General features: G+C 34.9%; 1 protein-coding gene across 1 annotated transcript; it reads left to right on the top strand.

The window, feature by feature from the left end:
* The first annotated feature begins 1336 nt into the window (after positions 1–1336).
* mrps9 (mitochondrial ribosomal protein S9) lies at positions 1337–27410 on the top strand. Its single transcript, XM_048200529.1, has 11 exons — positions 1337–1495; positions 3251–3433; positions 11697–11759; positions 11891–11921; positions 12021–12100; positions 21369–21454; positions 21619–21694; positions 21799–21967; positions 24600–24708; positions 25240–25409; positions 27042–27410. The coding sequence occupies exons 1-11, from the start codon at positions 1397–1399 to the stop codon at positions 27131–27133; spliced, it is 1158 nt and encodes a 385-aa protein (XP_048056486.1). The 5' UTR covers positions 1337–1396; the 3' UTR covers positions 27134–27410.
* Positions 27411–27930: the final 520 nt, after the last annotated feature.

Here is a 27930-nt window from a genome sequence, read left to right as displayed (position 1 = left end):
ATAATTAAAACTGCTAGAAACAGCAAGGTCATGTGTTTGATTCAAAGGGAGTGCATGCACTAAAAACAAAGTTAATAACTAAGTTGTTTTGTATAAGTGTATGCCAAATACATATTCGTCATTGACGAATAAGGTTTTTAAAAGTGTCAAAAAATATAATTGAGTTTTATTAAGTATAACAGTGAGATTATATGGTTTTTATAATTAATGAACACTGCTTTTGTCATTTATTACAAGATGGACAAAATTTGTCACTAAAAAGTCATTGGGTGTAACCAAAATTTCGGTTTTACCGAATGACACTTTTGGTTATACCGAATGACGATATTTTCAAACAATGCTAACAGGCTGATATCTAGCTAGCTAGCAAAAGGACAATCAAACATTTTATATTTAGTACAAGTTTTTAAAATATTACAACATTTTCCATGTTTTATAGCGGTTGCACCGAATGACCTGATGTTTCGGGACATGCGTATAAGCAAGTGAAAACATGAATTTTTCATATAGTTAAGAGAGAGTTAGTTACTTTACTTCATGACCATGTGGTCCTTTGCAGGTGTCTGAATGATGTCACATCCTGTCTCATGATATTGACCACATGACTTGATCCAAAATGGACCCTTTATATTGGTTACTCCAAATGACATCAATGAAATTCTTTTTTCCGGATTTTTCCGGACAAAACAACAACTTTGTCACATAATTTTAATACCATTTTGCACTATGTTAATATATGATGTTATAAAACCATGCCAGAATTAAAAAATATATATATATATTTATTACATTTTAAGATATTTTTATCACAAATGAAATGGCTGTATTGGCCTTTGGACGGTTAAACCGAATGACCTTTTGACACTTCAAAATCTTTAAAATACCTTTATATGAAGCAAAATATAAAAACCTTTTGAATTCAATAAAAGAGATCAAGTTGTACTACCTTACATACTTTGGATGTCATATCTTTGTTTTTTTATTATTATTAATATTATTAAGGTCTTTGGATAAAAACATGACCCATTGACCCAAATCCATATAAATGCACTTCATTATCGATATTTGTACTGCACCTAAAATACATACATAAACACGTACATAAACACCCTAACAGTTGTTTTTCTATAAATCTTTTTACTTAAACATTGTATTCTAAAAGTTTTAAGTTTATCTTTTATAGATCTTATTATACAGATTACAAAGGTGGTATTTTATTCAAAATATATTCAGAGTATCTGAGAATGTATTTACTTACCGTGGATAAATATGTTATACTCAAAAACTTACCATTACTTGGCAATTTGATATTATTGTGGATGATGAACGACTTTGCTCGCTTCCAGGATATGATGTAATCATCACTTCCTGTCTGAGCGCGAGTCTGCGAGCAAACATGGCTGCCTCCGGTTGCAGAGGCGTGAGATCGATTTTATGGAAGTATGGGAGCTGCGGGAAGAGTTTGTGTGTGTCCCGATCAAAGACGGCTCTGCAGGTGAAAAGCAATCTGAAGTTTGTTCGACACAGAGCTGTTTTTGCGGCTAGTTAGTCGTATTTGGTAGTGATGCTGTAGAGAGCAGAATGTCCTTGTGGCTAAACAGTAATAGTCGAGTCTGTATAAACGAGCAGATTGGCAGGATGGAGTGAACTGCTCCTCCGCTGCAGTGCAAACGTTTTGAGTTATGCCTGAACTATTTCAAAGATTTATGTTTTTGTGTTTTAATACAACATAATAGCATGACATTATGTCCACTGCCCAGGCTAAAATATAATACAGATGCAAGATGAATTAAAACAAGATTAGACTAACTGCTTTTAATTAGAACACTATTTTTGATACTTTTTTTTTATTTTTCCTCTACAATTAATATTGATGTTTCATCATTTCATATGAATGTGATCAGTTGTTCTTAAAGGGTTAGTTCACCCAAAAATGAAAATAATGTCATTTATTACTCGCCCTCATGCTGTTCCACACCCGTAAGACCTTCGTTCATCTTCAGAACACAAATTAAGATATTTTTGATGAAATCTGATGGCTCAGCGAGGCCTGCATAGCCAGCAATCACATTTCCTCTCTCAAGATCCATTAATGTACTAAAAACATAATGAAATCAGTTATAAGTTATTTCGTTTTTTTTTGGCGCAACAAAAATATTCGCATCGCTTTATAATATTAATATTGAACCACTGTACTCACTGTACATTAATGGATCTTGAGAGAGGAAATGTCATTGCTGGCTATGCAGGCCTCGCTGAGCCATCAGATTTCATCAAAAATATCTTAATTTGTGTTCTGAAGATTAACGAAGGTCTTACGGGTGTGGAATGACATGAGGGTGAGTAATTAATGACATTATTTTCATTTTTGGGTAAACTAACCCTTTAAAGTTACCAGGAATCAAAATGGACAGTTCTTGTTTTTGTTTTTATGGAATATTGCTATGTTTATTATAAATTATTTATCCATGAACATCAGCATTTTTTAAAATTTATGCACCCTCATAATTTTAAACCAAAATAACTCCCTCTTGCAACTACATCTCTTCTCTGATGATGTTTTTTAGCATGAGGGCGGGACAATGAGATCGCAGCAATAGCAAACCACAATGATCCAACAGTCCAGTCAGTTCCCAAAGGACAAACTCAAGTCCTGCCCTGTATTTTTTTCTTGTTCAAGGAGCTGTTTCACTTGGATTAGTCTCGTATAGCCAGATCTTCAGTAGCTCTGGACTCCATAGCGGCTTTCATTGGCTAAGGACTGCCCAGAGGCCATCTGACTGACATGTAAAGCAGCCAATTACAGTTTTTGTTCCGCGTCATATTTAGGGGCGTGAAAATGTAAAACGATGGACAGATTTATTTAAAGAGTATGTCGCAAAATTCAGACTTTTGAAACTCCATCATTTAGATGATTCTGATAAGCGCTCATTGTCACAGTTGTAAACACGAAGGCTTTTTCCATGAGGGGGTTTGGCATCACAGAGGGTTTGTTTCCAGGCGGACCATTAAAGAACATGATAAACACATCTCCTGGAAAATCTGTAGAATTCAACCAATCAATGTTTACAATTTTGTGTGCCATATTCATCAGCCATTCAGCCAATGATCTGTGGGCGTGAGACTACACTTGGATATACTTCACAATAGGAAAGAAAAGACTATCACAACTTCTGTTTCATGCCGACTTTAACCACAGCATTTGACTGAAATTTGTTCTTATGTTTTTATCTTATGTTTTTAATTCCAGCTGCCGGTCAGGCAGATTTGTGTGTCGTCCTCTTTGTGGAAGAAGAACCTGGCAGCGGCAGGCCCAGAGAAATTCACACAGGAGTTCATCAATAAACAGGTGGAGGAGTTTGAAGTCGGTAAACGTCACTTGGCCAACATGATGGGGGAGGACCCAGAGACATTTACACAGGAGGATATTGATGTGAGTTACGCTTCTATTCTTTATCCATATTCAGTCTTATTCTGTTCTTTTGTTTGTACTGTATGTGTAGTGTAGTTGACACAATTCGTTTTAAAATTAGAAGTGAAGTTTACATTCATTTCAGTCAGACTGACAGATAAAGCCACCACCAGAATAATTTTCACCAGGCAGACAGATCTTCACCTCAGTCCTTATGCAACCACACTGACAGCTCTTATATATTTAAGTAATATAAGCAGTAATAATTTAAGTATTTACAGTAAGTAGAGTTAACTGATTACAATGACTTCTGACACTCAGAAGAATTCTTCTGTGCAGTGCTTTTCTCATTGCCTTCAACCCTCTACAATGCGAGTAAATCACTGGCATATGCAACTAAATTTTCACTCTGAGTGACTAAATGATGCCTAACTTATAATAATTTGTTACTATTTCACTCGCCAGTGTGTGAGTTAGAGGCCAAGTTTAAGTTTAGCACAGATATGTTTTCACTCGCCGAAGATTTGAGCACTTGAGATTTTCACTCTCCGTCAAGCGATCCGTAAAGCGCGCTATTTCAGATCATCTCAATGGATGCACAGCACCGTAAGCTCTAATGTGAAGGTGCACACTTGCCGTCGCTTACCTGAGAGCGCTCAGTGTTTCTCTCAGGTGCACAAAGAGAGAGAGCGAAAGAGTCTTACATGCAACACAGAATTGACACTCTACATGTACATTTATATATATATATATATATATATATATATATATATATATATATATATATATATATATATATATATATATATATATATATATATATATATATATATATATATATACACACAGTACAGTCCAAAAGTTTGGAACCACTAAGATTTTTAATGTTTTTAAAAGAAGTTTCGTCTGCTCACCAAGGCTACGTTTATTTAATTAAAAATACAGTAAAAACAGTAATATTGTGAAATATTATTACAATTTAAAATAAATTTTCTATTTGAATATATTTCACAAAGTAATTTATTCCTGTGATGCAAAGCTGAATTTTCAGCATCGTTACTCCAGTCTTCAGTGTCACATGATCCTTCAGAAATCATTCTAATATGCTGATCTGCTGCTCAAGAAACATTTAATGTGTACAATTGTACAAAATATTTGTGTACAATATTTTTTTTCAGGATTATTTGATGAATAGAAAGTTCAAAAGAACAGTGTTTATCTGAAATCTAATCTTTTGTAACATTATAAATGTCTTTACTGCCACTTTTGATTGATTTAATGCATCCTTGCTGAATAAAAGTATTCATTTCTTTAATTTCTTTTCAAAAAAATAAAAATAAAAATTCTTACTGACCCCAAACTTTTGAACGGTAGTGTATAATGCTACAGAAGCTTTGTATTTCAGATAAATGCTGTTCTTTGAACTTTCTATTCATCAAGGAATCCTGAAAAAAAAGTACACAACTGTTTTCAACATTGAAAATAATAACAAATATTTCTTGAGGAACTAATCATCATATTAGAATGATTTCTGAAGGATCATGTGACACTGAAGACTGGAGTAATGATGCTGAAAATTCAGCTTTGCATCACAGGAATAAATTACTTTGTCAAATATATTTAAATAGTACACAGTTATTTTAAATTGTAATAATATTTCACAATATTACTGTTTTTTTTACTGTATTTTTAATTAAATAAATGTAGCCTTGGTGAGCAGACGAAACTTCTTTTAAAAATATTAAAAATCTTAGTGGTTCCAAACTTTTGGACTGTACTGTGTATATATATATATATATATATATATATATATATATATTTATATTATTATATATATGTATTTTCCTGTCAAAATAACAGAGTACTTTGGAATTATTCTCAGTCTTAAAAACAAAAGCAACCTCCATTAATGGGTGGAACTAATGCGCAAATGATAGTCTCATTGGCTGGCACTCACCTATTATAATAATCAGAGGATTATTACGAAGACCCGATAGAAACCCAAATACAGTCAAATTAATTACATAAATTGGTAAGTGTACTATCAAAGTAGTAATGAACATGTTTGCCGTCATAATGATGACAGTAGCGCACACAAAATTAGCAGCTGTTCTGTGCTCTGGCATGGTTAGCGCTCACACTGCATGCGAACCGCGCTCAAGCCGCGCACCTCTTTCAAGTGGGCCAGAGACGGCCAAACGAACCACGCCCGGGCACGAAACGGAGCGATCACACTTGTCAAACAAACCGGGCTGTGGGGGTCAAACGCGCTCGGGCACAGTTCCGAGCGCCTAGTGTGAGTACACACTTAAAGGGTTAGTTCACCCAAAAATGAAAATTCTGTCATAAATTTTCTGACGTAGAACCTGGAAGCACTGAATGTAAACAGCGTATGAGAATGACACAGAAGAGAAGATATTGTTGCATAAAGTCGTTATTTTGTTTTGTTTTTGAGCACAAAAAGTATTCTCGTCGCTTCATAACATTAAGGTTGAACCAACTGCAGTCACATGACTGTTTTAACGATGTCTTTAGTACCTTTCTGGACCTTAAAAGTTTTGATTATATTGCTGTCTATGGACGATTTTATCAAAAATATCTTAATTTGTGTTCTGAAGATGAATTAATGTCTTACGGGTGTGGAACAACATGAGGGTGAGTCATTAATGACAGAATTTTCATTTTTGGGTGAACTAACCCTTTAAGCGTGATTTGTTAATAGCGATTTATCATGCAGACCTTTTTTGGTGGCAGTGCTGCTCTGTCTGCTGTTCTGAGTGGAGTTCTCATTTCATTTAAAGAAATTTGGCCCAAATATCCAAGTCCTTGATTTGCAATTTGTTTTATTGTCTCCACTCTTCTAATGTTTACACATCTGTCTGATTAAGTAAAATTCTCCCAAGCTTTTCAGTTCTGACATGTAAATTAGAGCATGAGCAATTTCTAAATAAGAGTATTCCTTAAGATCATATCTTTTTTTTTTTTACCTGTTACTCTTAAAGCTGAAAGTAAAGTCAACTTTCTGCAGGTGTCACATAGAACTTCTTGGACCCGCTTAGAAATTGGCAAACAGTATTTATGTCCAATATCTTATTCTGTGCCAGAAAGAAATGGCTGTAATTGATTTATCCCACTAATTTGGTCCAATTTCTCGATTCTTAGCATTATTCCCCAATCTCTGTCACCATTAATGAATTGAGTCCTCAGAGTAAGTGTGGCTAAAACAAGCTGACACGTACCGTCCCTCTGCCAGCTGATCGGTGGGTAAGGGGTGGAAACGGCTGCGACTGCGGGGCACAGAGCAAGTACAGGATGGGGCGTCTGTGCCTGAGCTGGCACCGGCGTGTCTGCCAAGCGCTTCAGCCGACATGACGTTTCTGTGAATGCGCTGAAGGTGTGAAACAGCTGCACAGCAAGCGCTGCCAGGAGGAAGTAATTAATAAAGACTGCAAGCCTCACCTGCTTTCTCCCGCTGTCTTTCGTCTACCCGCGCACACATTGCGTTTGCACCCGTCAGGTGGGCTCTGACGTTCATGCTACCGAAATTGGGAAGAAATTTGCTGATTTTTTTGACAATAACAACACGAGTCAAAGTTTTAAAAGAGAGTGTCATGGAGGCTTCACAAGTTTTGGAAAATAGCGCAGGTTATATGATCTGCGTTTATGTTATGTATCTTTAGAGCTTGGCAGTGACACACCATTTATTTCCATTGTATGAATAATATCTGCAAAATATCTCATTTTTTGTTCCACAAATAATAATACTGATGTCAAACATTAGTTTGTAGAAAGTAGATTATTTTTATGTGAACAATTCCTTTAACACATGGGTCAATCACAAATAAGGGCGTCTAAAATAAAGAAAATTAGTATTTTTTTATATATATATAAAAAAATTAGAAATATGTGGGAGGTTTTTAGAAATGTCTTCATGTTGGTTTCATATGGTTTTAATTCTCATACCATTTTAAAAATAATAAAAATAAACTATTTAATATTTTGAAATCTTTTGTTGAACTAAAATAAATTTTAGCTCAGAAATTAAAAAGTGTATTCAAGTTGCATGTATGAACTGTATTTATGTACACTACTCTTCAAAAGTTTGGGACCTATAAGATATTTAATTTGAATTTATTTTATAATTATTATATTGTAAAGTCTGTAATGCTGTAATGCTGACTAAAAATACAGTAATATTACAATAATTATAATTATTACCATTTAAAATCAGTTTTTCTCTTTTAATGTATTTTAATATATAATTTATTCCTGTGATGGCAAAGCTGACTTTTCAGCAGCCATTACTCCATTTATGTATTTGGGTCATTGACGAATAAGGTTTTTAAAAATAAAACATAATGGAGATATAATTAATTTTTTATTAACATGTTTATAAAAGTTTTATTCAGTGTTAAATGTGTAAGTGTTAGATTATGTGATTTTTATAACCAATTAACACTGCTTATGTCATTTTTTTTTACAGGATAGACACAATTTGTCACCAAAATTTCGGTTTTACCGAATGACACTTTTGGTTATACCGAATGACAGTATTTTCAAACAATGCTAACAGGTTGATATCTAGCTAGCTAACAAAAGGACAATCAAACATTTTATATTTAGTACAAGTTTTTTAAAATATTGCAGCATTTTCCATGTTTTATAGCGGTTGCACTGAATGACCTGATGTTTCGGGACATGCGTATGAGTGAAAGTAAAAACGTGAATTTTGCAAATAGTTGAGAGAGAGTTAGTTACTTTGCTTCGTGACCATGTGGTCCTTTGAATGTGTCTGAATGATGTCACATCCTATCACATGATATTGATCACATGACTTCAAAAATGGCCCCTTCATATTGGTTACTCCGAATGACATCAATGAAATTCATTTTTCCGGACATTCTTTCTCATAATAAAGCAATGATTTCTACACATAATTTTAATACCATTTTGCACTGTTGATATATGATGTTATAAAATCATGCCAGAATAAAAATAAAATAAAATATAGAATAAAAAATATACTTTTATTACATTTTTAGATAATTACATCACAAATGAAATGGCTGTATTGGCCTTTGGACGGTTAAACCAAATGACCTTTTGATACTTCAGAATCTTTAAAATACCTTTTATATGTAGCAAAATATAATTAAAACCTTTTGGATTCAATAAAGGAGATCAAGTTTTAATACCTTACATACTTTGGATGTCATATCTTTGTTTTTATTATTATTATTATTATTATTATTATTAAAGCCTTTGGACATAAAAATGACCCGTCACGTCACTGACCCATTTACATTTTACATTTCTGCAATTAGCAGACACTTTTATCCAAAGCGATTTACAAAAGAGGAACAAAAGAAATTTGTCAAAGTGCCAACAATATCTGTAATATACAATGCCGTGTTTGTTAGACAAATACATGCATACATAAAAATAAATAAAATAGAAAGTTCAAAACAGCATTACTTGGAATAGAAGTCTTTTTCAGCATTATAAATGTACTGTAAAATTTGATCAATTCAATTTGCTGAATAAAACTAAATAGCTTAAAAATATATATTACTGACTGCAAACTTTTGAACGGTAGTGTATTTTTGAATAATTGAATAAATCAGGACAAAAATTGAGTGTCATTTCATTGAGTCATATGATCACTTAAATATATCAACAACTATTCAGTATTTTGCAACAACACGATTTTTGGGTGAACTATTCCTTTAAATGTGCGGTATAAGGGTCAGCGAGAGGGCACAAATGCCATGTAAAATTAAATTACACATTGGTGCAAGCAACCTTGACTAACTACAGGGAAAAAATGATGCTACAAAAGAGATGGGATGGCAGGATTGGTCTGGTGTAAACATGTATGTCCTTGTCACCTGAGAAGGTCAGACACTTTTAGATTTTTGATTCTGCGTTCTCCATGCCACATGAAACGAGTGGTCAGACGTCTCAAAAAATCTGTTTCGAGAGAGCGCTAGTAGCAAGTTTGCTTTCCCAGATTGGGCTCGTGTGAAGTGTAGGCAGCAGAGGTTTCTAGAACACTGTGACGAGGCTAAACCTCCCTGAGGGAGTTGGGCCATATTGCTTTTCAAGGTATGAACAGGTGCTGCCTTCATCTGTCACTGCATCCTGCACCGTTCTGTCTCTTCTTCTCTTTGTGTTGCTTTATTTCACTCAGTTTCCCTCACCCTGTGGTTTTACATGGATATCTGTTCTCTTGGAGTGCATCTGCCATCACCTTACTTTTTTCTTTCATCTTTTCTGTCTCTTTATCCTGGAAAACAGGGTCAAAGACCCAAAGGTTGCCATTCTGAATGTCTCGTGTTATGCGAATAAAAGTTTTATGTCCTGTTCAATGAATCATTTGATTCTTTATGAGAGTATTTGATGAAGAGAATAGAGATGACGTATTTTTGTAGGCCAACCCGGAAATTAGCGGAGCACTGGTTCCCTCGACAAAATCCCAATAGGGTTTTTCCAAAAGCTTTTTAATTATAGCAAAAAGTAAAAAAATAAGCTTTGTAATCATGTTTTGTCTGTCAAGATAATTTTCACAAATACCTAAATGCCTAATACGTCAGAAAAAAACTTTTTCAGTCTTTTTCCCTGAAAGTTTGAGTTATAATAGTTTGCAAGAGTGCAATTGTAAACATGAGGCTGTGAAAGTGGACTAGTATATAGATAAGTTTACCTGATTGGTGTGATGTTTAATGTCCCTGACAACATCTTTTAGTCCCGTTGAGCAACTTGTTAGCAACCGCCTTTTTTTAGACACGGAAAAAAAGTGTCTATTTGCACAAAGTGTAAATAGCCTGTCTTGTTGGCAAAGGCAATTTACACTAACTCCGCCCACCAATGTCTGATTGGGCCACACCATTAATTAAAGAAAGACACGTGCGTACAAGTAGCTTTTGACATGATCGACCCGAGTTCGAATCCTTTTGCCGAACTCACTGTTTCCCATCACACAGATCGGAAAGACATTTATTTTCAATATAAATGAAGAAAATGTTTGAAAAGTGGAAATAAAGTGCATACCGAGTGTTTAATAAGTATTTATCAGGTAGTGTTAGGGTTAGGTGTAGGGAGGGCTTTATTGTCCCAAAAAGGCGGCATCCATTTAATAATTTTAATAAATATAGTCATTTACACTGTATGAATAATATCTGCAAAATATCTAATTTTTTGTTCCACAAATAATAATACTGATGTCATTAGTTTGTAGAAAGTAGATTATTTTTATGTGAACAGTTCCTTTAACACACGGGTCAATCACAAATAAGGGTGTCTAAAATAAAGAATTTTTCAAAAGTTTGGGACCTCTAAGATATTTAATTTGAATTTATTTTATAATTATTATAGTGTAAAGTCTCTAATGCTCACCAAGGCTGCATTTATTTGACTAAAAATACAGTAATATTACAATAATTATAATTATTATCATTTAAAATCAGTTTTTCTATTTTAATGTATTTTAATATATAATTTCTTCCTGTGATGGCAAAGCTGAATTTTCAGCAGCCATTACTCCATTTATGTATTTGGGTCATTAGGTGTAGGGAGGGCTTTATTGTCCCAAAAAGTGCGGCATCCATTTAATAATTTTAATAAATATAGTCATTTACACTCTGTTATTACTGCATCCTGTTAATGTACAACAATACTGAGGTGCAACTAGTATCTGCCACTATTTATAAGTATAAATATCATCTTACAAGTATTTGCACTTATTGCAAAGAACTGCTATTTTTATATAGTGTAAATAGAATATATTGCTAATTTCACTTAGTGTAAATAACCGCTGCCTGACATGAGTGGGGTATTACTCGTGTGTTTTAGAAAACACTGAAATATGAGCTTGTGTTCACCACAGACCTTATTTCAGGCTTTTAACCAAAATCCCATTGAGGAAAAACCCATTGACTCCTGGACGATGAAACCGGAAGTGTTAAAATGCGAACTCGTTTCTGGGTTTTGGCCTACAAAAATACGTCATCCCTGATAGAATAGATCAGTGTTTCCCAAATGTAGTAAAACACACCTGGGGTGCACAATAAAAATATTTTATTGTCAAACTATTACATGCATTTTCAAAATTGGCACTAATTATTTCCCATCAATCTCAATAAGATGAAATGTTAATAAAAATATCATAATCATAATCAAAAAATATTCAGAATTAGAATGTTAAATTTCCAAAAAATAAAAAGTATATGATATTAAATTTGCCATAAAGTGTGCATTCTGATGCTTTGTTTGTTTGTTTGTTTAGAGGAGCATTGCATACCTCTTCCCCTCTGGACTCTTTGACAAGCGAGCAAGACCTATAATGAAGGTGAGATTTGCTCCAACTGTTTTGCATTTATTTATTTTATTTATTTACTTACTTATCTACTTATTTGCATAATTACTTACACACAGTCAAGACTCAATATGTTCCTTATGGTACATTTCTGTCTGTTTTAGCACCCAGAGCAAATATTCCCAAAACAGACAGGTATGGAAAAGCTGTTTTATCTTTCTGCTCTTTCACACCAAATATATACGCATGCTGATATCTGGTAATGAATTACTCATGCCCTGTTCTCTTTTGTAGCTGTCCAGTGGGATGCAGAAGGACGGCCTTTCCACTTTTTGTTCTACACGGGGAAACAATCCTACTATTCTCTCTTGCATGTGAGTTCCTGCTCTTCATATCTGTTAAATGCTTACATAAATGCTTAAATCTGTTACATAAAACATAAAAAGCCAAAGTGTTCTAGATGATATTTAAATAATATTGTAGCTGTGGAGATAATCAATATAGGTCCCAAATCTGTTGTTGACCAATAAAAGAATTTGGTATTTAATACTTAATTGAAATTCAGGTTCAATTGTCCCTATTTTTACATTTCTTAATTCCACCATAATTTTACTCTCGCTTTAAAACTAATAATTTAATAAAACTGTTCAATTTAAAATTTCTAGCATATTTAAAAACAAATTTCATTGTGTACATTATAAAATCGTGATTAGTTTTTTTGTTTTCTAATTGTTTTTATTTAGGCAGAATAGTAGAATTTTAATATTAATCATTTATCAGCCATAAATATTTACAGAAATACCAACATTTCAGTAAATTAAAATATTCATTTGGAAATTAATTTTTGCTGTGGGAAAGGTGATGTTTAATTAGCATTTTTCTGATGGCACATTTTGACTGTGTCCGTGTTTTTTTTTGTTTTATAATCAGTCTTCATTTGGATGAATCGACATCTTTCAGTAGATGTGTGAACAAAACTTCATTTAACATTATTTGTAGCTCGTCTCCCATCCAGTATTCACAGTAAAGCTGTGCTTTGTTGCCTTTGATATGAAACAAAGTTTGAGCTTTCAGATTCTGTGGGTTTTATAATAAAATTCAAACAATATTTTATTTTGCCGCTCTTTAATGTGGCATGACTATGAAGCCGAACTAAGGGAATTATTCCAGTCTTCAGTGTCACATGATCCTCCAGAAATGCTGATTTTCTGCTCAAGAAACATTTCTTGTTCAATCAATGTTAAAAAACATTTTTTGTGAATTCCATCACAGGAATAAATTATTTCTATAATTATTATATAAATTCTAATAGTTTTTCACAATACTGTTTTACTGTGTTTTGATCTAATAAATGCAGCCGTGGTGAGCTTAAGAGACTTCTTTCAAAAAAAAAAAAAAAAAAAATTTACCAATCCCATACTTTTGAATAGTGTATATTGTTAAAAAGCTAAAATAAAAGCTGCCTTATGTACAATTTAATATTTATACAGCTCAATGATATGCTACAAATTTAATTAATTAAAGGTGCAGCAAGCAATTTCTGAGAAACTCTGTTGAAGGTGTATCGAACTGAACACCACAACACACTTGTAGCCAATCAGCAGTAGGGGGCGTGTCCACTCATGATTGGGTAGAAGAGAGAGAGCCAATCAGCAGTAGGGGTGTGTCCACCCATTATGGGGGAGGAGAGAGAGTGAGCGAGAGGGAGATTTGAAGAAAGACTATAGAAAGAGAGATGGCTGAGAGACATTACACAAGAGAGAAGCTCAGAGGAATATCACTGAAAAGATGGGTTATGATAAGGCAAGATTTTTTGGAATATTAGAAAAGCTTTTTAGCACTGGAGAGACCTAAGCGGGAAAAGCTGAAAACAGACGCTGAGGTTTCTGCTCCATACGCGAGTAACATTTGTTTTATGTTTCACAGAACCAAGATATGCTGTTGTTGTGACGTTAGCTCTAGTATCAGGACAGTTTTGAGAGTCATTGTTTGTCTGGAGCTGCTGGAGACTAACAACCAACTCTTGCTTGTATATACTCTTGTGTACTGAATCTTTTTATTTTATTTATTTTTTTCCCCTTGTTCTTTAGTCATCTTTGCTTTATGATTCACTTCAGCTATGATAGAGATATCCACTCTTGAATTATATCAAATATCAACAGTTTCTCAGAAATCACACTGTACCTCTAATTGATTATTAAATAAACTTTATTATTAGTTTTTGTCAAAATTTATTGATATCGGTCAAAACTTAAAGGGATAGTTCACCCAAAAATGAAAATTATCCCATGATTTACTCAACCTCAAGCCATTCTAGGTGTATATGACTATCTTCTTTCAGACGAACACAATCAGAGATATATTTAAAAATATCCAAGCTTTATAATGAGAGTGAAATTAAAGCGATTTTGAAGCCCAAAAAAGTGCATCCATCCATCATAACAGTAATCCATACGGCTCCAGGGGGATAATAAAGGCCTTCTGAAGCGAAGCGATGGGTTTTTGTAAGAAAAATATCCATATTTAAAACTTTATAAACTTTATATCACGGTTCAAACAAATAGGGCTGTGCATCAAACTCAAGCTCTTCTAATCCTAAATCGAAATCCTGTGACATTTCTCTTAAAAAATTCTCATTTTGAAGTTCTAATTTGTGTCCAGTGTTTTGTTTTGCTCTCTCCTCTGCGCTTCATTATTGCATCATGTCAATCTTTTCTGCCGCAAATCAATGTGCTAGATATTAAAGTTAATATAGTTTCAAATAAGGATATTTTTCTTACAAAAATGCATTGCTTCGCTTCAGAAGGCCTTTATTAACCCCCTGGAGCCGTATGGATTATTTTCATGATGGATGGATGCACTTTTTGTGGCTTCAAAATCTTAACCCCCATTCACTCCCATTATAAAACTTGGAAGAGCCAGGATATATATAAATATATCTCCGATTGTGTTTGTCTGAAAGAAGATAGTCATATACACCTAGGATGGCTTGAGGGTGAGTAAATCATGGGATGATTTTCATTTTTGGGTGAACTAATCCTTTAAATTTTGTTGTCTCTTGAACTGGTTTCTGCTTTGTCTGGTCTGTGACTGAAGGGAGTGGCACAGAGTGTAGGTGGGGGGGCACATCACAGAGATGTGGGATGTAAGGAGGGGCACAGACGGAGAGAGGCGATCCCCTAAAGAGGGCCTGGATGGGGTGATGGGAACAGGCTTTGTTTGACATTTTACACTTAGTGTGCTGAATAAAATTAAATAGAATGGTTGTTGTTAAAACAAACCAGTATAAATCAGAGATCGGAATGATTAAGAAAATGGTAATGGAAGGTTTGGATTTGTAAGAAGAGGAAGATGAGTGTGACGGAGCTCTTTCTCCTTCTTAAATCCCATTTACAACAGGGAGCATCACACACTTCACTAGGCACGCCAGGGCTTTGCGATATTAGGTGTGCGTGTGAGTGTGTATGCGTGCACACGTGCTGTTCTTTGTGTGTAGGTGTGTGTGCACATCAGCCTCAGGGGTTTTACTGCGATGGGAAGAGCCCCAGAGAGCCTCCTGCGTTAACCGGCTCTTTGTCACCACGGCTAATTCCTTTTCAAAGTTTGTTTGTTTTAGCTTATTTTTCCCTTCTCTACCATTCATCTCTGGACTCGACCTTGGGCTAAGACGTCTCTCAGTAGCAGTAAGGAGTTTGTGTGTGTGTGCGAGTTGACTAATGCGCCATTGTCCTCGGTGCGCCCAAGCCCCTCATCCTCCCCTTTGCCCTGCAGTGGCTGGGACCCCTGCTGCTAATTTAAATAGGTATGTCAAATCTGCCGGCGTGCACCGGCTCTCTCATCCAGCGTCGAATCGCACAGAGGTGCTCCGTGTTCAGAAACCCTGCAGTGTGCAGAAAATAATGTTCAGCTCTCCTTCCTGCAGACAGCAATATTTTTCTAGCATGAGCAAAAGGAAGCAAAACACAAACACATCCAAACTCTTAAGATACACGGATGGTAAATATGGACATTTACCAAGGAGACTTATATTCTGTTGCTAAGGTATCAGGACATTTTTACAGCTATCGAAGTAACCCACTTGCACACTTGATTTAAGTAACCAAGTATTCTAGTGGTCAACCCTTTTTATTGCTTCAAATAAAAAAATAAAAAAATCAGTTTTAAAGTTCTTCAACAGCTATATATATGCCAAAATGGGGTCTTTTTTTGATAGATTTGGGTGGTGATATATTTTTATTTTTTTTAAAGGTGGGGTGGTGTGAAGTTTACTCAGTGCTAGATACATTTACAAATACATTTTTAAAAATTATTTATTTATTTCTATTTAAAATAATGGCTGGAAGTTATGTAGCTACAACGTAACTGGAAGCAGTTTTCAAAAGTTTAATTAATATTTTATTAAGGATTTATTATATCTAAAGTGTCCTTAAACAATATAGGGCTGCTGTATTGACACATTTCATGATTTCATTAGATTTTGATTCACATTCATAAGCTTGTGATTTGATTCAGTTCTATATCAATTAATTGGGTTATGTATCGGGTACAATACATGCCAAAATTTTCAAGTAAAAAATATCTAATGCTATAATATGCAGAGTACCCCAGATGGTACATATCATTTTAAAGCATAAAATTAACTGATTTGTATAGGTAACATTATAATATGTGACCCTGGACCACAGAAACCAGTCATAAGGGTCAATGTTTTGAAATCATCTCAAAGCTGAATAAATAAGCTTTCCATTGATGTATGGTTTGTTAGGATACAACTATTTGAAAATCTGGAATCTGAGGGTGCAAAAAAATCAAAATATTGAGAAAATCACCTTTAAAGTTGTTAAAATGAAGTCCTTAGCAATGCATATCCACTCACAAAAATATATATTTGCTATATTTACGGTTAGAAATTTGCAAAATATGTTCATGGAACATGATCTGTACTTAATATCCTAATGATTTTTGGCATAAAAGAAAAATGTATTGTTGGCTATTGCTACAAATATACCCGTGTGACTTATAACTGGTTTTGTGCTCCAGGATCACATATAATATAATAATCCTAACCATAATGTTAGAAAATAACTTAATAACATTATATTTCTACTTGTTTCTTGAAATATCTATAAACATTTAAATGGTGGCTGTCATAAAAACATGACGTATATATTGAAACATTAAATATTAAAGAACAGGTTAAGTAAAAATACAATGAATATGCAATATAGTGCATATATTTAGAAAAATGCACCTCTCTGGAGTTAATTTTTCTAGCTAACTGATGTTTATGTACATTGAATGGCTTTTCTGAGGTGAATGTTACATTACATCACATTGTTTGCAAGTTGTGTTATTGACGTCTTTCCGCGGTTGAAACTCTAAGCGATTGCATGTGACATGGATATGGATTTCGATAAGTTGTACTGTATCTTTCAACATACCTTCAGATGTTCATTTATGTTTTTCGCGCTGTAACTAGTAGTAAAGCAGAAGAGATTATCAGTTTACGTTGCCGCTTCGCTTTATCTGCAATGTAAACCCGAATAAGTTGGGCTATGATATTCCCAATTTTAAGTAAGCAGAACTATCAAGTTTTGAGTTTGTAGTACTTATGCATGTTAATTGCTCCTAACTTGAGGTAGCCTACTGAGTTAGCTAACTCATACATTTTTATAGCATAAAAGATTTAGTTAATTAACATTTTTATTTTGAGTTCTTGCAAATCAAGAGTTAGGTGCTAATAGTATGCAAAATGGTATTTATTGTTTCAGTTTATTAATAAAATGTACAGAATTTGAAAGCTTTTTGTGATTTATTGGGAGTCATTCTACATTGTTTTGTTCATTCATAAAACAGCATAGACTATAAAAGATCTATTTTTTGGGATTTAAGAATCAATATGGGTTCATGAAAATGAGAATCTTTATAACTGTTTGTAACTTTCTATTGATAAGAGTCCCGAAAAAAATGTATCACAGTGTCCACAACAATATTAAGCAGTTTTCAACTGAAATAATAATAAAAAATAATAATAACTTAAACACCAAATCAGCATATTAAAATTATTTCTGAAGGATTGTGTGACTGAACACTAGAGTAATGACTGCTGTAAATGTTTGAAAATATATTAGTCATTTTAAATTGTACAAATATTTCTCGCAATGTAATACTGTTTACTGTCAAAGTGCAGTCTTGTTGAGCAAAAGACTTTTTCAAAAAAATTAAAAATCTTACTGACCCCAAACATTTGATTGATAGAGTTCATTTATAGAATATATGGCATATGATGCAAAACATTACTGATTTTCTGCTGGCTCCAAAACTCTTTTCCTCAAATTGTGAGAGTGACTAATCTGTTAGATCGTGTTATCTTCATGTGTTTATCTCTGCATTGATGTGTTGGATTCACAACAACATTCAATGCATCACAGAAAACCAGGCATGAAAATATCAGTAAAAGATCTACAAGTTTAATATCAGACCGTTTTTCTTGCGTTCATCAACTGGCCTGAAGCACTCTCTCACTCAGTCCTGCCTTACAGTTTAAAAATTGCCTGTTTTTACATGCATTAGCTGAACTAGCCTAAAAATTATTTTATTTTTGTATCATTTAAACCAAAGATTCACCATTTTTGACACTGCTGTCAGATTTAATTCCTAATTTGGTAAATATATCAGGAATAGCTGCAGAGTGGACTGACTGGCAATGACAAAGACGTCCATTTAATGCATTTATACCACAACAATTACTCACTAGAAACACAAGCTCATGATGTTAGTACTTCCTGCTTTTAACTGTAGGCGCTTCAACTTTGAATCTAGTGTTCATTATGCTGTATTTTCGACTTAACCTTCAACAAAAATCCCATGTGCACTTTGGGAGGAGCAAGTCTGTACAATTTAACCATGATTTGTTGAATACAAGGAGCCCCTGCCAACCAAAAGGCTACATTGAAAGTTCATATTAAAGCTGAGATCGAGGAGCCTCTCTCCCCTCCTAAAGGCATTTGAATTTCTCTGGATTCGTTATGGCGCTGTGATCACGAACGTGTAACGCGTATTCCCCCGCTTTTTTCCTCCCTCCCCCCTTTCTTTTCTATTACTCCTCCTTTTTTGTGCTGAAAATTGGTTTTTGCCCGATGTTTGCTTTTTTGGCGAGTAGCGGTGGATTATACGCACTCTATCAGGACCGAATTAAACAAACAGCTGTGGGATAATTGAGGGGGAAATGAATTCTCGCACAGGCGTGAGGAAGGTGCCGACGTGAGCTGCATGCCAGCGTCGGGCCCCGCGTCAGACCCCTGCTCCGCGCCGCTCCAGCACCACCACGCCTGACGGGCACTCCAGGCTCACGGGCGCGATGCCAATTTAGACAAGTGTGCCCGAGGATGCCATCCTTCTCCGCATGGCAGATTCTCCTGTCAGGAGGACGTGCGTGCGTGTGTGTGTGTGACTGTGTGTGTTAGAAAGGAGAGAGAAAGTGTGGGGGGTTACGGCCCAAGTGCTCCCCAATTCAATTTTCCCTCCATACACACACACTCACACACACACACAATTAAATTCAGCCAGAGCTGAAGAGAGAGAGATGAGATCTGCCTTCATAATGGAGACTGTGTGTGTGTGTGTGTGTATCTGTGTGAGCGTGTGTGTCGGGGGGATTTTCAAATCCCTGCTTTTGCTTCACTGCATCTTTTCTTTTGAGGGATTCCTGAATATCTATGAAGAATACCTCGTCCTTCATTCGGTGTATTCATTGACTTATTAGTCAACAGAGACCACGCTCAGAGGATTCTTCTTCTTTTTTTAGTAATATTTCTGTGTGGAAGCTTGTTTTTGCCACTAATTAAACAAATAAGGTAATTGGGACTTTTTATCTCACAATTCTGACTTCTTTTCTCAGAATTGCAAGATATAAACTGCTCAATTGCGAGAAATAAAGTCAGAGTTGCACATTAAAATGTCAGAATTGCGAGAAATAAAGTCAGAATTGCACATTATAATGTCAGAATTGCGAGATAAACGCAACTGTGAGAAATAGTCAGAATTGCACATTAAAATGTCAGAATTGCGAGATATAAACTCAGAATTGCGAAAAATAAAGTCAGAATTGCACATTAAAATGTCAGAATTGCGAGATATAAACTCAGAATTGCGAGAAATAAAGTCAAAATTGCACATTATAATGTCAGAATTTCAAGATATAAACTCAGAATTGTGAGTTATAGTCAGAATTGTTAGATATAAACTCACAATTGTGAAAAACAATGTCAGAATTGCAAGATATAAACATGCAATTGCAAGAAATAAAATCAGAATTGAGAAATAAAGTTAGAATTGCACATTAAAATGTCAGAATTGCGAGATATAAACTCAGAATTGCGAGAAATAAAGTCAAAATTGCACATTATAATGTCAGAATTGCAAGATATAAACTCAGAATTGCGAGATATAAACTCACAATTGTGAGTTATAGTCAGAATTGTTAGATATAAACTCAGAATTGTGAAAAACAATGTCAGAATTGCAAGATATAAACATGCAATTGCAAGAAATAAAATCAGAATTGAGAAATAAAGTTAGAATTGCACATTAAAATGTCAGAATTGCGAGATATAAACTCAGAATTGCGAAAAATAAAGTCAGAATTGCACATTATAATGTCAGAATTGTGAGAAGCTCAGAATTGCAAAAAATAAAGTCAGAATTGCGAGATGTAAGATTTTAATTGTGATAAATAGTGAGAATTGCACATTATAAAGTCAGAATTGTTAGATATAAGCTCAGAATTGTGAAAAATAATGTCAGAATTGCGAGATATAAACTCACAATTGCGAAAAATAAAGTCAGAATTGTGAGATATAAACTTTCAATTGATAGTCAGAATTGCGAGAAATAAAGTCAGAATTGCGAGATATAAACGCACAATTGCGAGTTATAGTCAGAATTGTTAGATATAAGCTCAGAATTGTGAAAAATAATGTCAGAATTGCGAGATATAAACATGCAATTGCAAGAAATAAAATCAGAATTGAGAAATAATAGAATTGCTCATGTCAGAATTGTGAGATATAAACTCACAATTGCGAAAAATAGTCAGAATTGCGAGATATAAACTTTCAACTGTGAGAAAGTCAGAATTGCACATTATAATGTCAGAACTGTGAGATAAGCTCAGAATTGCGAGTTATAAAGTCAGAATTGCAAGATATAAGCTTTCAATTGTGATAAATAGTCAGAATTGCGAGATATTAACGCAACTGAGAAATAGTCAGAATTGCACATTATAGAATTGTAAGATATAAACTCAATTCTGAGAAAAAGTCAGAATTGCGAGTTTATATCACACAATACTGACTTAACTCTCAATAGTGAGTTTATATTTCGCAGTTCTGACTTTCAGACTCGCAATTGTCTATTATAAAGTCAAATTTGCGAAAACTCACAATTCTGAGGAAAAGAAGGCAGAATTGTGAGTTTATATCACAATTCTGACTTTATAACTCACATTTGCAAGTTTATATCACACAATTCTGAGAAAAAATCATTTATTTTTTATTCAGTGGCAGAAACAAGCTTCTATCTGCTCTTACAGAAATGGCATTAAAACTGACCGCTTTCCATTTCTCTCTTCTGTCATTCTAGGATCTGTATGAGAAGATTCTGGCCATAGAGAGACATCAGGACGAGATGAGAAATAAAGGTCTATATACAACAGATACCAAACAAATGTGAGAATTTCAAAACTTCCTGCAAGAAAAACTTTTAATTGTATGTGTTTAGCAGATGTTTTTATCAAAAGCAATTTGTAACATACAATGCCTGAATAAAAAGCAAAAAAAGCTTTCCTCAAAATGATGAATTCAATGGCTAAAATGTGTTTGTTTCCTTTCAGTGTGCTGACTGGGAGCAGGTGGCTGTTAAAAGAGGAAATGGAGGAGCATCTGGTAGAGAACATTTCAGATCAAGACGTAAGAACTGATACACTGTCCGAATCATATAAAGCATGTAATTCAGAGTGAAAGCACAAGAGGGTGCTGTTGGCAAACTAAGTGAATTGTGTTATTTTGTGTAGTACATGCGGTTGATCCAGCTGATGGAGAGGTTGTTGTCCATGCCCTACTGCTCTCTGGAGGAGGAGTTCGTGCTGAAGTTTCGCAGGCATCTGGAGGTTCAGTCCCGTAAACAGGAGATTCCTGTGATACAGTACGACCCACAGGGAGTCGCTTTCAGCGTCGCTGATGGTACGACGTAATATTGACATCTCAAATGCACACACTCTAAAAAATGCTGGGTTAAAAACATGGACAAACCCAGCAATTGGGTTGTTTTAACCCAGCGGTTGGGTTAAATGTTTGCCAATCTGCTGGGTAGTTTTATTTAACTCAACTATTGTTTAAAAATGACTGTATTGCTTAATTAAAATTAACCCAAAGTATGTTGAAAATGAACATTTATTAATAAGTTTAATGAATAATAATTAAACAATAAACATTTATTAAATTGCTTGCTTATTAATAAATGTTCACCTTTTGATTATTATTGTTTCCTCTAGTAATTATGTGTCTGATTTTTAATTTCCAACATATTTTGGGTTCATTTTAAGCCAGACATATAGTAATTTTTAAACAATAGTTGAGTTAAATAAAACTGCTCAGAACGTTAGGCAAACATTTAACCCAACCACTGGGTTAAAACAACCCATTTTCTGGGTTTGTGCATTTTTAACCCAACATTTTTTAGAGTGCAGGCTGTTAAAATATTAGTTTTTTAGATGATTTGTTTTTGCGAACCCCATAAAAAGCTTTTCCCAACTCTACTGATGTGTAGACTTGATTTCCACCTCTCAGATCTTAACTCTGTAATCAAATGTGTGTAGGCCTGATAATAATTCTGAATCTGATTGTTGGCGATAAACACATTTATTGTGCACTTTAAAGGGGTTATTCATTTTATTAATACATTTTTATGAATTATAGGATTTTTATATAGTATTACCATATTTGTTCATATTTTGAATTAGCTTTTATTTCTATATTTTCCGTTAGTCATTTTGTGTTTGCCTTTTTTTGTTTGTTCATTTCAGCATTTGTAATTTCAGTACTTCAACTTATACTTTTTCAGTTAGGTGCATTTAAATTTTTCATCTAATTTTTATTTTATATTTTTGTTCTATTATATAGTATATATTTTATTTTTGTTATTTCAGCTTTATTTCACTGGTGTGTTAATATTCATTGTGTCAGGTTTGACATCATTTGTTTGTGTGTATTGTAAACATGATGATGCATCTGTATGAATATTCTATTTCACTATCATTGAGATACTATTAGTTTTTTTTTAATAATATTTTGAATTAGTTTTTATATTGTCCATTTTCATTTTAATATTAGTTAAAAGTTAATTTTTAAAAAGTAATTTTAGATTTGTCATTTTTAGTCATTTTTTTAATGTCTTCATATAGTTTTATTAATTTTTAATTTCAGTTTTAGTCATTTTATTACATCGTTAAACTAAATTAAAATAAGAAATGTTAAGAAAAATGTTTTCATATTTTATTTTACTTAACATTTATTTCATTTCAAATAACAATTTTTTTTTTTGGTTTGCTTGCTTAAAGGTGCCCTAGAACCAGTTTTTACAAGATGTAATATAAGTCTTAAGTGTCCCCTGAATGTGTCTGTGAAGTTTCAGCTCAAAATACCCCATAGATTTTTTTAAATTAATTTTTTTAACTGCCTATTTTGGGGCATCATTAACTATGCACCAATTCAGGGCGCGGCCCCTTTAAATCTCGCGCTCCCTGCCCCCCCGGAGCTCTCGACTATAATACAGTGCATTTACAAAGTTCACACAGCTAATATAACCCTCAAATGGATCTTTACAAGATGGTCGTCATGCATGCTGTATGCATGCTTCAGATCATGTGAGTATAGTATTTATTTGGATGTTTACATTTGATTCTGAATGAGTTTGATAGTGCTCCGTGGCTAAAGCTAACATTACACACTGTTGGAGAGATTTATAAAGAATGAAGTTGTGTTTATGAATTATACAGACTGCAAGTGTTTAAAAAATGAAAATAACGACTGCTCTTGTCTCCGTGAATACAGTAAGAAACGATGGTAACTTTAACCACATTTAACAGTACATTAGCAACATGCTAACGAAACATTTAGAAAGACAATTTACAAATATCACTAAAAATATCATGTAATCATGGATCATGTCAGTTATTATTGCTCCATCTGCAATTTTTCGCTATTGTTCTTGCTTGCTTACCTAGTCTGATGATTCAGATGTGCACAGATCCAGACGTTAATACTGCCTGCCCTTGTCTAATGCCTTGAACATGGGCTGGCATATGCAAATATTGGGGGTGTACATATTAATGATCCCGACTGTTACGTAACAGTCAGTGTTATGTTGATTCGCCTGTTCTTCGGAGGTCTTTTAAACAAATGAGATTTACATAAGGAGGAGGAAACAATGGAGTTTGTGACTCACTGATGTCATTTCCATGATAACTCTTGTTATTCAACTATGCAGAAAATAAATGCAATTTTTTATTCTAGGGCACCTTTAACTATAATAATAACTGTATTGTTTCAAATGAGATTTGAGAGCATACAGAGCGATTTTCAGAGTTCAATCTTTCCTCACAACATGAGCGAGAGTAAACAATGACCGAATGTTCATTTTTGGGTGAGCTATCCCTTTAAGTCTCGTGTTCCTGCGATCTGAGAGGTAAAGAATTTTTATTCTGCAAGGTTTCCGCTTGTCTCAGTTGATTCTCTGTTTCTTCTGTACACACTCGCTTAATTCCCACATCACTCTAGCTTAGTCTCTCTCTCTCTCTCTCTCTCCTTCCCACAGGCAGAAGAAAATCTGCCAAAGCCAGTATCACCCTCAGAGACAACGGCTCTGGGAACGTCACAATCAACGGCAAGAACTACCTCCACTACTTTCCCGTACTACAAGACAGGTGTGTGTGCCTCAGTTCTGCATCACGTCTTCATGGAAAGATCCTTTCAGCACATCAAGAGCTTGAATATTTGTTTTAATCTAGTTAGTATGCCATAAATGAGAGCCACACCAAAACTGTTCAAATCCAGCATTTGTGTGTGGTGAGTGTGCTCAGTTTTTTAAATGTGGTTGAAAAGTTAATTACACAGATGAGTGAGCCGGAGACTCAGCGCTGTCGGCGTGCGGCCGGCTGCCCGCCCTTATCACTCCGTCCGCTTCACACAGGCCTAATTGGAGCAGAAGGGGAGTGTTGCTCTGTGTCAGCACTGTGGGCCGTCCCGCGAGCGACTGCACACGCTTGCATCGCGTCCTCTCAATAGTTCTTACGGTGGCGGGATTATCACTTTGTCTAAATATGACGATACAGTCCTCAATGGGGGATTTGCAGGAGTGTCATTCATACAGATGCTGAAAGCTTGAGCAGTCCACTAGAGAGAAACATGTTCTTAATTCTGCCTCGCCCCACTTTTCACTCTTTTCTTTCTCTCAGGGAGCAGCTGCTGTTTCCTCTGCACTTTGTGGGCATGCTGGGCCGGTTTGACATCGAGGGCAGTGTGGAGGGCAGCGGTCACTCTGCTCAGGCGGGCGCTCTGCGATTGGCCATCTCACGGGCGCTGCTCAGCTTTGTGTCTGAGGTAGAAGTGGAAAAGATGAGGCAAGGTGTGTGACAAGAAGCCCATTACCATAACATCACAGTGTGGGAAACCATAGACATTTTATTGACCAACAATAGTGTGTTTCTTCTTATTAAAATTTTAGCTTACTTTAATATTAATGACGTTGACAGGTATATTAAACTGCACTTGCTCTGCAAGGCCTAAAACACCGGTCCAATATTTGACACGTTTCCAAAAGATGTAAAGATGGCGAGTTATTTTTCACTTCTCTTTTCTCTGGTAGCCGTGTCAGATGCTGTTAGTTATGAAAGCTTGTTTCTGCCACTGAATAAAAAAATAAAAAAGAGAATTGCGACTTTTTATCTCAGAATTCTTCTTTGTCACAATTGCGAGTTTACATGTTGCAATTCTGACTTCTTTTTTATCAGAATTGCAAGATATAAACACAATTGCAAGAAATAGTCAGAATTGCGAGTTATAAATTCCAATTCCGTGGAAAAAAAAACATTTATATTTCACAATTTTGTTTTTTGTAACTTTTGTAACACAATTCTGAGAAAGAAAGTCAGAATTGTGAGATAAAAAGTCGCAATTTCCTTTATTTTTTTACTCAGTGTTGGAAACAAGCTTCCACAGTTAGTAGCAGTGGCGTAGCGTCTGGGCATGCAAGGTATGCACGTGCATATGGGCCCGGGAGGATTGGGGGCCCACTATTACGGGCTTAACCCCAAAGTATACATCGGGCGTCCGCGCACCGTCCGCATTGTGAAATTTTCGTCATCAGGAGGGTTCGCAGACGTCCGCACTCCCCGTCCGCGTGCAGCCCAATTTTTGTGATGGCACGGACAGTGTGTGTACTGAAGTGCTTGAAAACAAAAGTCCACTAGATAGTGCGCAGTGCACACGCCGAACGCGTCTTTCTGCAGCCAAATACTTTCAAACTCTCGAGACAGAACCTGTGTACATATGTTCAGAAAAATGAAGTATAATAGAAATAATGTTGTCAATAACTTGCTATAGCCTATCTATGTTAAATGTACTTTAAATCATTAAGAATCTGAATAAATGGATCATAAAATGGTCCATGCCATGTCTTGGCGATGACCTATTGTATTTGACCGGTATTCGCTTTTCTATCATTTTTAAATTGGGTTTCTGAAACTTATGCATGCAGTAATGTCAGTAATACAGAATTTTAAATGAGTCTTATTGGTTTTCTGAAAAAATGACTACGTCTGCACATTTTAAGATACTGCACAAAATTTGAATAAATGTAACTCATACTCTGTAATGGAAACAAATTTAGAGAAGAAACTTCTAGTAAATGTATTAGGAATAAAACATGTGCATTCAAATATAATAAATTCATAACTGGAATAATCTTCGGACTCATCGCATCTGAAATGATGCTATGATCATTCTGAAATGCCAAAGTCAAGTTTGTTTGACATTTTTGAAATAGATCCGCAATGCAAAGTAAAAATGATGGAGGAGAGCATAGTAGGTCTACTGTAGTGCTGTTAGTGATGATATCTTATTCATATTAAAGTCCACGAAGCCAAGGGGGGCCCGTAAAAATTTTTTTTGCATGGGCCCGGGGCTGACTTGCTATGCCACTGGTTAGTAGACTTGAAGTATTAGAAAACTTTGTCATCGTCTGTTTTCTCTGAAACAGCTGGCCTGCTGACCGCTGATCCCAGGATCAAGGAGAGGAAGAAACCAGGGCAGGAAGGAGCACGGAGAAAGTTCACGTGGAAAAAGCGCTGAAGGAAAGGGGGCAATGCAGCACTGGATCCCTGAGAGACACAACTGCTCTCTTTCACTGGATTATTGGCTTTTTCCATGGACAACTGCTGATCACAGACTCAAACCAGCCCTTCCATCAGTTAAAAATGATCAAATATATCGCTGTTGGACATCCGTGAGCTGAAAGGAAACCTTTCTGTTGCCGACATTTAATTGTCCTTTTCTGTGCGTTGTGTATATTGATGTTGTTGAAAATGTTAATATAAACAATTTTCAATAAATATTTTTTTTTTTCATATCTGTATATTCCCAGGTCTTTTTTTTTTTTTTTTTTTTTTTCAAAAATGAACCCAGCTGCCCTAACATAGCGAGATAGTTTAGGTTGCAATGCTTCTAATCACCACAAGAGGGCAGAAAAAAAATCTTCTTTTGAAATTAATTCACTTTGATACATTTTGCTGTTTTTAGGTTTTTGATTTTTTTGGCTAGGTGCTTGATTTTATACACTTGTGGCAATGAGTCTAATTGAAACACCTGAATTCACAAATTAAAGGGTGTGTCTCAATACTTTAAGGTAAAAAATTTCTATATAAAAATGATTCATATGGAGTGCTTACTTTATTAGACCACCACCCAATGTAAGGTTTGTGCAACAGTATTAGTGATTACCAACATTTATGTTTCTGAAAAGGTTAATCCACACCAGTATGTGTAGGCTCTTTAGTTTCTAAAGCAAAAGTATAATTTTTGTTAGGATTTAATGGATTCAAAGATAGACCGCACAAAAGTTTCAAAGCAAGTCTCTGGGAATAACTAGA

The sequence above is a fragment of the Megalobrama amblycephala genome, linkage group LG8, assembly GCF_018812025.1.
Source record: "Megalobrama amblycephala isolate DHTTF-2021 linkage group LG8, ASM1881202v1, whole genome shotgun sequence".
Lineage (NCBI taxonomy): Eukaryota > Metazoa > Chordata > Actinopteri > Cypriniformes > Xenocyprididae > Megalobrama > Megalobrama amblycephala.
Note: the sequence above shows the minus strand (reverse complement) of the source record. Positions and strands in the feature narration are given on the sequence as shown.